General features: G+C 40.3%; 1 protein-coding gene across 1 annotated transcript in view; it reads right to left on the minus strand.

The window, feature by feature from the left end:
• Positions 1-1,338: 1,338 nt before the first annotated feature.
• Positions 1,339-12,086, minus strand: part of dph1 (diphthamide biosynthesis 1) — a 207,464-nt gene continuing 196,716 nt past the window's right edge. Inside the window, exon 13 of the mRNA XM_058633730.1 lies at positions 1,339-2,591. Within this exon, the coding sequence (XP_058489713.1) occupies positions 2,449-2,591 (143 nt within the window). The 3' untranslated portion in view covers positions 1,339-2,448. The remainder of the gene's footprint in view (positions 2,592-12,086) is intronic.

Below are 12,086 nucleotides of genomic sequence, written 5' to 3' on the forward strand. Positions count from 1 at the left end.
TGACTGATTTTGGACGACAAACTATACTATGACTTTTTTGACCGATTTTGGATGACATACCATACTATGACTTTTTTGATTAATTTTGGACTCCAAAACTGCAGGGGGAGCTACGTAGAGAAAATGGTTAAAAAGCCACCAGACTCTGCAGAATTGAACAGAATTTCTGATGAGTCTTGAGAGTCGTTGCAGGAAGATGAAGCGGCAAAGTGTTTCTGTAATGTAGAATGTCCCAGATTCCTCATAGGACTATATCATAGACACTGCCACTATGTTGTCGCTGCTGGCCAAACTGATCTATCGAGCGAACAAGCTCTAAACGTTCTTCTAAGAACCCATAACCCTGTACCAGGTAGAAAAAACTCCAAAATCCCCCTTTAATGTTGCACCTGCAGCTCTTAGTTCTGCACATTTTTTTCCTCCTTTCCTTCTCTTTGTCTGAGTCAGCGGCTGTGATTAGTCCAAATGACTCTCATTATGTGGTAATTCTGTAATGACGTGACCCTCGGCGTGATCCCGCTGTAGTGCGCGGCCGCTTCTGTCGCTTTAAGTGACAGCGCTCACACACGTAACCGCGTATGTGGAACGTGTTACAAATCGATGTTTCTTTTTTTAAACCGTGTCTGGGCCTGAGTCACCGTGTCACCGCTGAGTATCTGACGCAGGCAGACACCGAGGTGAACCCAAACAACCACTGCGAGGCTCTCATGTTAGATTAGCTCTGTTTTATATGAGCTGAGTGCTACGGTAATCCACCCAGATCACATAATGGTAATTTGGTACCCACTTCCTCGTCCAACAAGCTTTCATGTTGGCCCAGTAATCATGTGCAGAGAACTTGAACTGTGTGTTATACTGCTAAAGCTCAAAACCAGCTGCACGGGCCAATAAAAAGACAAGTAAGGGCTTGTTATTAGACATTAGGACTTCTTTGCCATGCCATCGGTGTAAGTGCTGCACAGCAAAAGCAGATTTCTCCAACAACCGAGTGCCGCTTTTGCCTCAGCTCGGATCCGCTTTCAGCGGTGAGTTTGGAGGAAACGCAGACTCACAGAGTTCCTCGCAGACATGGACTGAAATTTAAAAAAGAAAGGCTGTAGTAAAACACAGGTCAGTGATAATAACACACTCAACGATACCAACTGCGGTGGAAATGCAAAACCCCTGTTCCAGAAATGTTTCTAAAGAGGCAATAAAAGGTAAATTCTGTAATTTGTTCAAAGACTTGAACATTTGCTTAACAGATAAAAGAAGAAAAAGAAAAGATTTTTACAGTTGTTGCTGACAAAACTAATCGTATTTTGCAAAGATGTAAAAAAAATCCACTGGATCAAGAAGAACTTTGTGGATCTTTATCACCATCCGACATAAACGTAACCAAATTCATCGTGATCTGTTCAGACGTCACAATCTGTACTACGCAATCTACAGTTTAGCCCCGTTTTGTTTGTTTTTGTGACGTCATCAGGGGGTGGATTCTTAGCAAACTTTATTGGCAACACACTTGAGTGACAAACTGTAGAAGGAAACTTCTGTAGAACTTTGTTATATTTAAATTGAGGCAAAACACGTAATCTGGATCAGATGTGGATTAAATTGAGTCTCATGATAAAGTGTAGGACCCTGCAAACACATACCACATATCATGCAAATTCTTATCAGATTATTTTTGTAAGATCTTTTTTTTTGTGACGTTATCAGTGGGTTGATTTTTACCAAAATTGAATGGGAGCGCACAAGAGCTGAAACAATTACTCGATTAATCGTCAACTATTTTTAAGCTTTTTTTCATGATTAAAACAAGATTTCTGTTTGTTTCAGCTTCTTAAATGTGAATATTTTCTCCATAAAACAAAGACATCATTAAAAACTTAATCATTTTGGTTTGTGGACAAAAACAAAGACATTCGAAAACATCATCATTTCCAACATTTTTCAGCTTTTTCTGACACTTTGTGGACCAAGCGATGACTCGATTAATCGTGAAACCTTCACCGTGAAGGTATGATGATTGGGTGTGAAACATTTACCAAGTGTCGTGGTCCACCAGCTTTTTATCACCATCTACAGTTGGAAATCTCAGTGTGAGTAAATACCAAGAGCAGAAATTGGTCCTGAATGTGCGTGAACATCAGGCCCTCGGGTGATACTGTGCGAGAAACTGTCTCGTTTCTGTGAGAACATCGGAAAAAGTCCTCGTCTCTGGACCTGAAATCATCGGAGATGAAGTGAGACACAGTGGAAACATTCTGTGGTCACATGACAAACTCACAGATTCTCCATGGCAGAGATGAAAAAGACGGTTATTTAGGAAAGATACAAAAAAAAAACCCCAGCATCTGTCAGAGAACATGGCATGGTTGATCTTCATAGATGAGAAGGTTCCACTGATGTACAAGAACATGTTTAACCACAAACTCCATGTCTTTTTCAGCAGTACATCAGGTCTCATTCTCTGTCCTGTCTGCTGTCCACATCTGTCTGCTGTCCACATCTGTCTCCTATTGAAAATGAATGGAGCTTCATGAAGAGAAGAACCAGGCGACGGTGGCAACCACAGACTGTCGAGCAGCTCAAGACAAATATTTCACCTGCAAAACAATTCAAAAGTCTAATTTAAAGACAATCTGATCAACTTTCCTCTTTGTCACAGGCATCAGTTTCTAAATTTGAAATAAAAGATTTAAGTCTGATTTAAATCAAAATCAGAAATACTTTATTAGGAGGGGAAAGCAGGAATTTTGACTGTATTTTAATAAAATCTCCCAACTTCTCTGGAAATGTTTACTAACCCTAACCCTTTTGCAGTGAGATGATGAACTGGTGATAAACTCGACACCACAGATAAATTCAGTGGTTAGAGGGGGGAGGGGGGAGGGACTATCGCTCTGATAAATGGTTATTACGGTTAAAGCCGATAAGACGCCTCTTATCTTGTGACACAGCCACACTGATACAGAAGCGGCGAAGCAGCAGCTCAGTGAATCAACATCTCCACACGTTTAATGTGAACAGCTGCTCCAGTGATTAAAATAAAACAAATACACCATAGAATCCGCTGATTTTTGAAAAAGATAATGACGTTAAAAACCTGTACGTGGAAAAAAGTCTGTCACTTCAAAAAACATTCAAATTTAATTTGTTTAATCAACTAAAACATGATTCAAACTCATTTCTGTATACACTGTAAAAACAGCTCTGTGAGAAGTAAGACAAATATTCTTTTTCAAAAGAGAAAACTTTTTTTTGCATTTATTGTATTCTTTCTTGTTGAGATTGTTCCTGTTGTGTTTCGTAGAAAAGACGTTTTAATAAAAAGCTTGAATGAATGAATGAATGAATGCAGAATTCACAGTAAATACTGTTTTCCTGGCAAAAACATGTATTAAAAAACCCCCAGAATTCACCATCTTTTAACTTACATAACCTTTCCTTATCTCACAAAACAAGTGCGATGTTTAGGTTTATTTGCTTTTCATTCATATACTACATACTGTACATTAAAAATTATTTTGTGCAAAAATTCCAGACTTTTCATGACTTCTGCCAATGGGGGAAGTTCTATTTTGCTTGGCTAGAAAACTTAAAAATGTGCCTGAAAATGAAGAAAAACAGGACAAAATTTAAGAAATATTTACTTGTCTATCATGGGTCTATAATGTAGGAAATGTTTATGTTTACAAACACAAACCAGTTTGGGATTTTATGTAAACCATTGTTTTAACTTGTAACTGGTGATTAAGTATTAAGAAAAGTGATTATTAGTGCCTGCAGCTGCAAGGCATTCTAGTGAGAACCCTAGGGTTCTCACTAGAATGCCTTGCGCTGCAAGGCATCTCTTGTAATCGTGCGCGTTTATTAGTGCCTGCAGCTGCAAGGCATTCTAGTGAGAACCCTAGGGTTCTCACTAGAATGCCTTGCGCTGCAAGGCATCTCTTGTAATCGTGCGCGTTTATTAGTGCCTGCAGCTGCAAGGCATTCTAGTGAGAACCCTAGGGTTCTCACTAGAATGCCTTGCGCTGCAAGGCATCTCTTGTAATCGTGCGCGTTTATTAGTGCCTGCAGCTGCAAGGCATTCTAGTGAGAACCCTAGGGTTCTCACTAGAATGCCTTGCGCTGCAAGGCATCTCTTGTAATCGTGCGCGTTTATTCTGCTTTTTATTCTCGCGCCCTCCCGTTATTTCGGCACGCTACTCCTCCTGCATCTTTGAGAAACCCCCAACACAAGTTATATCAAAATGTGCGCCTTGACCTGGAATGGTGTGCTATGACTTTTCTAAGATTTTCATATAACCATTGGGATAATATTTACAAAAAACTGAACAAAAATTAACATTGAAGTGGATGGGAGACCGAAAAAAACCAAGCCCGCTTTGGAGCATCACAGTGTCGTCATACTTTAACGTAGAAACGTGGTTGGAAGTTTAAACGGGTCACAAGACTTGGGACTTTTCTGACCTAAGTCGACATTTTGATACATGTTACGGTTTTTGAACTATCGCAGTTTAAGTTTTGTACTTTTTTTCAAAGCTTTCTGATTTTATAATGGGTGTGTGTGTGGTCGTTAGGTGTGAGCTAGAGTGACACACTCTAGCAAGATCCAGCAAAATAATCAGAAAAACTTCTAAACAAACTCTTCTCCTGCCCACAATTTCCAACCTACAGAGACAATTTTTACATCAAAATGTTGCCATGGTTGTCGTCTAACCCTGTGTGTGTTTGTCATGTTCATATGACTTGTAGTTTTTCTTAAAATCACCTCAAAGCACAGAGAACTCTGGTCACAGTCTCAATTCACTCCCATGTTAAAATGTCTGCTTTGGAGTTGTGGAAAATCAAGATGAGGGTGATTTTAAAACTGTGATTTCTCTGTCAATTCACGCCCGTTTGTCACAAATTTTGAGATGGGAGCTGCTGAAAGCCTCCTGGCGCTCACAAACCAAAAATTTTATCTCTATCATCAACCGTTCTTGAGATATGACAACTTTAAAACATGCTGTTTTCTCTGTGAGAATGGGAAACAGAGGGGATTGTGAATCTCTCTCTCTCCCTCTCTCCTGTCACTCCAGCAGTTTGCCCCGCCCCCTCCTCTGCCGGCCCTGATTACACACACCTGCTGACAATTAAGCCATGTGGACTATAAAAACTCCCTGTTCCCCTGTTTCAGTGCCAGTGTGTTTTCGTCCATGCCTGATCACCATAGCGCCTCGTCACAGCCCCAGAATCCTCAAGTTTTTGATCCTCTTGGTGAGCGATGCTTTATTTTGTAAGTTTTCTTATCATAGCCTGTTAGCTGATACCTTAGTTAAGATTTATAGCTTTTGTTTTCCTCCTTGGGAGAGATTTTTTGTTTGTTAATTTTCACAGCCTTTTAGGAACTCCAATCACTAGGCTTGTGACTTACCTTTTATTAGTTAGATCCAATCATTTAGATTGCGTTTTGTTTTTTATCTCATTCTTAGTTGGTTAAGGATCGCCAATCATTAGGATTGTGCTTTTGAGTTAGCTTTTGTTTTGAAGTGTTTAGAGCCGTGTTTTCCTCCGTTTGGAGAGTTTTCTGTTTAAGTTTTACATGATAACCTTAGTCCGAGTATGTTTCCTCTTCGGAGTGATTTTTTTGTTCCGCGTTTATAGTTCCACAACGTTTCTCTTGTAGAGCGTTGCGCTCGCAATTTGTTATAGGTTTTCATAGCCACGCTTTTGTTTTTCCTCAGTAAAGAGGACCTGCCTTGAGAATTGTTTACGAGTGCCAATAAAGACAATTAAAAGGCCTCTGCGTCTGAGTCCTCTCTGATCCGTCTTGTTATCTCCTCTAAAACTTGGTGTTTTTAAAGGGTGAGTCCACCAAAATACCACTCTGTCTAAATGCTTTTAAAGGTTCAATCCACATTTTTAGATTTTATAACGCAGGTGTTCGGGAGGGGGCATCAGGGAGTGGGAGGGGTTTATGAGTTATTCTCTTTCAAAGGGTGATTCCACCAAAATACCACTCAATCCTTTACTAGCACAAGTCCTGCACGCGAAGACACATGCCGCAAGAACTGCAGGCACACTAGAAATTTCGGCACGGAATTGCGGAAATCTAGTTCTGCTTTTTATTCTCGCGCCCTCCCGTTATTTCGGCACGCTACTCCTCCTGCATCTTTGAGAAACCCCCAACACAAGTTATATCAAAATGTGCGCCTTGACCGGGAATGGTGTGCTATGACTTTTCTAAGATTTTCATATAACCATTGGGATAATATTTACAAAAAACTGAACAAAAATTAACATTGAAGTGGATGGGAGACCGAAAAAAACCAAGCCCGCTTTGGAGCATCACAGTGTCGTCATACTTTAACGTAGAAACGTGGTTGGAAGTTTAAACGGGTCACAAGACTTGGGACTTTTCTGACCTAAGTCGACATTTTGATACATGTTACGGTTTTTGAACTATCGCAGTTTAAGTTTTGTACTTTTTTTCAAAGCTTTCTGATTTTATAATGGGTGTGTGTGTGGTCGTTAGGTGTGAGCTAGAGTGACACACTCTAGCAAGATCCAGCAAAATAATCAGAAAAACTTCTAAACAAACTCTTCTCCTGCCCACAATTTCCAACCTACAGAGACAATTTTTACATCAAAATGTTGCCATGGTTGTCGTCTAACCCTGTGTGTGTTTGTCATGTTCATATGACTTGTAGTTTTTCTTAAAATCACCTCAAAGCACAGAGAACTCTGGTCACAGTCTCAATTCACTCCCATGTTAAAATGTCTGCTTTGGAGTTGTGGAAAATCAAGATGAGGGTGATTTTAAAACTGTGATTTCTCTGTCAATTCACGCCCGTTTGTCACAAATTTTGAGATGGGAGCTGCTGAAAGCCTCCTGGCGCTCACAAACCAAAAATTTTATCTCTATCATCAACCGTTCTTGAGATATGACAACTTTAAAACATGCTGTTTTCTCTGTGAGAATGGGAAACAGAGGGGATTGTGAATCTCTCTCTCTCCCTCTCTCCTGTCACTCCAGCAGTTTGCCCCGCCCCCTCCTCTGCCGGCCCTGATTACACACACCTGCTGACAATTAAGCCATGTGGACTATAAAAACTCCCTGTTCCCCTGTTTCAGTGCCAGTGTGTTTTCGTCCATGCCTGATCACCATAGCGCCTCGTCACAGCCCCAGAATCCTCAAGTTTTTGATCCTCTTGGTGAGCGATGCTTTATTTTGTAAGTTTTCTTATCATAGCCTGTTAGCTGATACCTTAGTTAAGATTTATAGCTTTTGTTTTCCTCCTTGGGAGAGATTTTTTGTTTGTTAATTTTCACAGCCTTTTAGGAACTCCAATCACTAGGCTTGTGACTTACCTTTTATTAGTTAGATCCAATCATTTAGATTGCGTTTTGTTTTTTATCTCATTCTTAGTTGGTTAAGGATCGCCAATCATTAGGATTGTGCTTTTGAGTTAGCTTTTGTTTTGAAGTGTTTAGAACCGTGTTTTCCTCCGTTTGGAGAGTTTTCTGTTTAAGTTTTACATGATAACCTTAGTCCGAGTATGTTTCCTCTTCGGAGTGATTTTTTTGTTCCGCGTTTATAGTTCCACAACGTTTCTCTTGTAGAGCGTTGCGCTCGCAATTTGTTATAGGTTTTCATAGCCACGCTTTTGTTTTTCCTCAGTAAAGAGGACCTGCCTTGAGAATTGTTTACGAGTGCCAATAAAGACAATTAAAAGGCCTCTGCGTCTGAGTCCTCTCTGATCCGTCTTGTTATCTCCTCTAAAACTTGGTGTTTTTAAAGGGTGAGTCCACCAAAATACCACTCTGTCTAAATGCTTTTAAAGGTTCAATCCACATTTTTAGATTTTATAACGCAGGTGTTTGGAAGGGGGAGGGGGCATCAGGGAGTGGGAGGGGTTTATGAGTTATTCTCTTTCAAAGGGTGATTCCTCCAAAATACCACTCAATCCTTTACCAGCACAAGTCCTGCACGCGAAGACACATGCCGCAAGAACTGCAGGCACACTCGAAATTTCGGCACGGAATTGCGGAAATCTAGTTCTGCTTTTTATTCTCGCGCCCTCCCGTTATTTCGGCACGCTACTCCTCCTGCATCTTTGAGAAACCCCCAACACAAGTTATATCAAAATGTGCGCCTTGACCTGGAATGGTGTGCTATGACTTTTCTAAGATTTTCATATAACCATTGGGATAATATTTACAAAAAACTGAACAAAAATTAACATTGAAGTGGATGGGAGACCGAAAAAAACCAAGCCCGCTTTGGAGCATCACAGTGTCGTCATACTTTAACGTAGAAACGTGGTTGGAAGTTTAAACGGGTCACAAGACTTGGGACTTTTCTGACCTAAGTCGACATTTTGATACATGTTACGGTTTTTGAACTATCGCAGTTTAAGTTTTGTACTTTTTTTCAAAGCTTTCTGATTTTATAATGGGTGTGTGTGTGGTCGTTAGGTGTGAGCTAGAGTGACACACTCTAGCAAGATCCAGCAAAATAATCAGAAAAACTTCTAAACAAACTCTTCTCCTGCCCACAATTTCCAACCTACAGAGACAATTTTTACATCAAAATGTTGCCATGGTTGTCGTCTAACCCTGTGTGTGTTTGTCATGTTCATATGACTTGTAGTTTTTCTTAAAATCACCTCAAAGCACAGAGAACTCTGGTCACAGTCTCAATTCACTCCCATGTTAAAATGTCTGCTTTGGAGTTGTGGAAAATCAAGATGAGGGTGATTTTAAAACTGTGATTTCTCTGTCAATTCACGCCCGTTTGTCACAAATTTTGAGATGGGAGCTGCTGAAAGCCTCCTGGCGCTCACAAACCAAAAATTTTATCTCTATCATCAACCGTTCTTGAGATATGACAACTTTAAAACATGCTGTTTTCTCTGTGAGAATGGGAAACAGAGGGGATTGTGAATCTCTCTCTCTCCCTCTCTCCTGTCACTCCAGCAGTTTGCCCCGCCCCCTCCTCTGCCGGCCCTGATTACACACACCTGCTGACAATTAAGCCATGTGGACTATAAAAACTCCCTGTTCCCCTGTTTCAGTGCCAGTGTGTTTTCGTCCATGCCTGATCACCATAGCGCCTCGTCACAGCCCCAGAATCCTCAAGTTTTTGATCCTCTTGGTGAGCGATGCTTTATTTTGTAAGTTTTCTTATCATAGCCTGTTAGCTGATACCTTAGTTAAGATTTATAGCTTTTGTTTTCCTCCTTGGGAGAGATTTTTTGTTTGTTAATTTTCACAGCCTTTTAGGAACTCCAATCACTAGGCTTGTGACTTACCTTTTATTAGTTAGATCCAATCATTTAGATTGCGTTTTGTTTTTTATCTCATTCTTAGTTGGTTAAGGATCGCCAATCATTAGGATTGTGCTTTTGAGTTAGCTTTTGTTTTGAAGTGTTTAGAGCCGTGTTTTCCTCCGTTTGGAGAGTTTTCTGTTTAAGTTTTACATGATAACCTTAGTCCGAGTATGTTTCCTCTTCGGAGTGATTTTTTTGTTCCGCGTTTATAGTTCCACAACGTTTCTCTTGTAGAGCGTTGCGCTCGCAATTTGTTATAGGTTTTCATAGCCACGCTTTTGTTTTTCCTCAGTAAAGAGGACCTGCCTTGAGAATTGTTTACGAGTGCCAATAAAGACAATTAAAAGGCCTCTGCGTCTGAGTCCTCTCTGATCCGTCTTGTTATCTCCTCTAAAACTTGGTGTTTTTAAAGGGTGAGTCCACCAAAATACCACTCTGTCTAAATGCTTTTAAAGGTTCAATCCACATTTTTAGATTTTATAACGCAGGTGTTCGGGAGGGGGCATCAGGGAGTGGGAGGGGTTTATGAGTTATTCTCTTTCAAAGGGTGATTCCACCAAAATACCACTCAATCCTTTACTAGCACAAGTCCTGCACGCGAAGACACATGCCGCAAGAACTGCAGGCACACTAGAAATTTCGGCACGGAATTGCGGAAATCTAGTTCTGCTTTTTATTCTCGCGCCCTCCCGTTATTTCGGCACGCTACTCCTCCTGCATCTTTGAGAAACCCCCAACACAAGTTATATCAAAATGTGCGCCTTGACCGGGAATGGTGTGCTATGACTTTTCTAAGATTTTCATATAACCATTGGGATAATATTTACAAAAAACTGAACAAAAATTAACATTGAAGTGGATGGGAGACCGAAAAAAACCAAGCCCGCTTTGGAGCATCACAGTGTCGTCATACTTTAACGTAGAAACGTGGTTGGAAGTTTAAACGGGTCACAAGACTTGGGACTTTTCTGACCTAAGTCGACATTTTGATACATGTTACGGTTTTTGAACTATCGCAGTTTAAGTTTTGTACTTTTTTTCAAAGCTTTCTGATTTTATAATGGGTGTGTGTGTGGTCGTTAGGTGTGAGCTAGAGTGACACACTCTAGCAAGATCCAGCAAAATAATCAGAAAAACTTCTAAACAAACTCTTCTCCTGCCCACAATTTCCAACCTACAGAGACAATTTTTACATCAAAATGTTGCCATGGTTGTCGTCTAACCCTGTGTGTGTTTGTCATGTTCATATGACTTGTAGTTTTTCTTAAAATCACCTCAAAGCACAGAGAACTCTGGTCACAGTCTCAATTCACTCCCATGTTAAAATGTCTGCTTTGGAGTTGTGGAAAATCAAGATGAGGGTGATTTTAAAACTGTGATTTCTCTGTCAATTCATGCCCGTTTGTCACAAATTTTGAGATGGGAGCTGCTGAAAGCCTCCTGGCGCTCACAAACCAAAAATTTTATCTCTATCATCAACCGTTCTTGAGATATGACAACTTTAAAACATGCTGTTTTCTCTGTGAGAATGGGAAACAGAGGGGATTGTGAATCTCTCTCTCTCCCTCTCTCCTGTCACTCCAGCAGTTTGCCCCGCCCCCTCCTCTGCCGGCCCTGATTACACACACCTGCTGACAATTAAGCCATGTGGACTATAAAAACTCCCTGTTCCCCTGTTTCAGTGCCAGTGTGTTTTCGTCCATGCCTGATCACCATAGCGCCTCGTCACAGCCCCAGAATCATCAAGTTTTTGATCCTCTTGGTGAGCGATGCTTTATTTTGTAAGTTTTCTTATCATAGCCTGTTAGCTGATACCTTAGTTAAGATTTATAGCTTTTGTTTTCCTCCTTGGGAGAGATTTTTTGTTTAATTTTCACAGCCTTTTAGGAACTCCAATCACTAGGCTTGTGACTTACCTTTTATTAGTTAGATCCAATCATTTAGATTGCATTTGGTTTTTATCTCATCCTTAGTTGGTTAAGGATCGCCAATCATTAGGATTGTGCTTTTGAGTTAGCTTTTGTTTTGAAGTGTTTAGAGCCGTGTTTTCCTCCGTTTGGAGAGTTTTCTGTTTAAGTTTTACATGATAACCTTAGTCCGAGTATGTTTCCTCTTCGGGGTGATTTTTTTGTTCCGCGTTTATAGTTCCACAACGTTTCTCTTGTAGAGCGTTGCGCTCGCAATTTGTTATAGGTTTTCATAGCCACGCTTTTGTTTTTCCTCAGTAAAGAGGACCTGCCTTGAGAATTGTTTACGAGTGCCAATAAAGACAATTAAAAGGTCTCTGCGTCTGAGTCCTCTCTGATCCGTCTTGTTATCTCCTCTAAAACTTGGTGTTTTTAAAGGGTGAGTCCACCAAAATACCACTCTGTCTAAATGCTTTTAAAGGTTCAATCCACATTTTTAGATTTTATAACGCAGGTGTTCGGAAGGGGGAGGGGGCATCAGGGAGTGGGAGGGGTTTATGAGTTATTCTCTTTCAAAGGGTGTACCACTCAATCCTTTACCAGCACAAGTCCTGCACGCGAAGACACATACCGCAAGAACTGCAGGCACACTCGAAATTTCGGCACGGAATTGCGGAAATCTAGTTTTTCTTTTTAAGGAAAAAAAAAATAAGAACAATTTCCCAGAAACGAGGCTTATTTCACTTTCTTGAAAATATATATTTTTTACAGTGTAATTAATTCTAAACATGACCATATTAAAAAAGGTCAAAGGACTTTATTTTGATGCCTGCTTTAGTTTCACCTGCAACAATTCGCATGAATTTCATTTTATTTT

Source organism: Solea solea, chromosome 7 (genome assembly GCF_958295425.1).
Source record: "Solea solea chromosome 7, fSolSol10.1, whole genome shotgun sequence".
NCBI lineage: Eukaryota > Metazoa > Chordata > Actinopteri > Pleuronectiformes > Soleidae > Solea > Solea solea.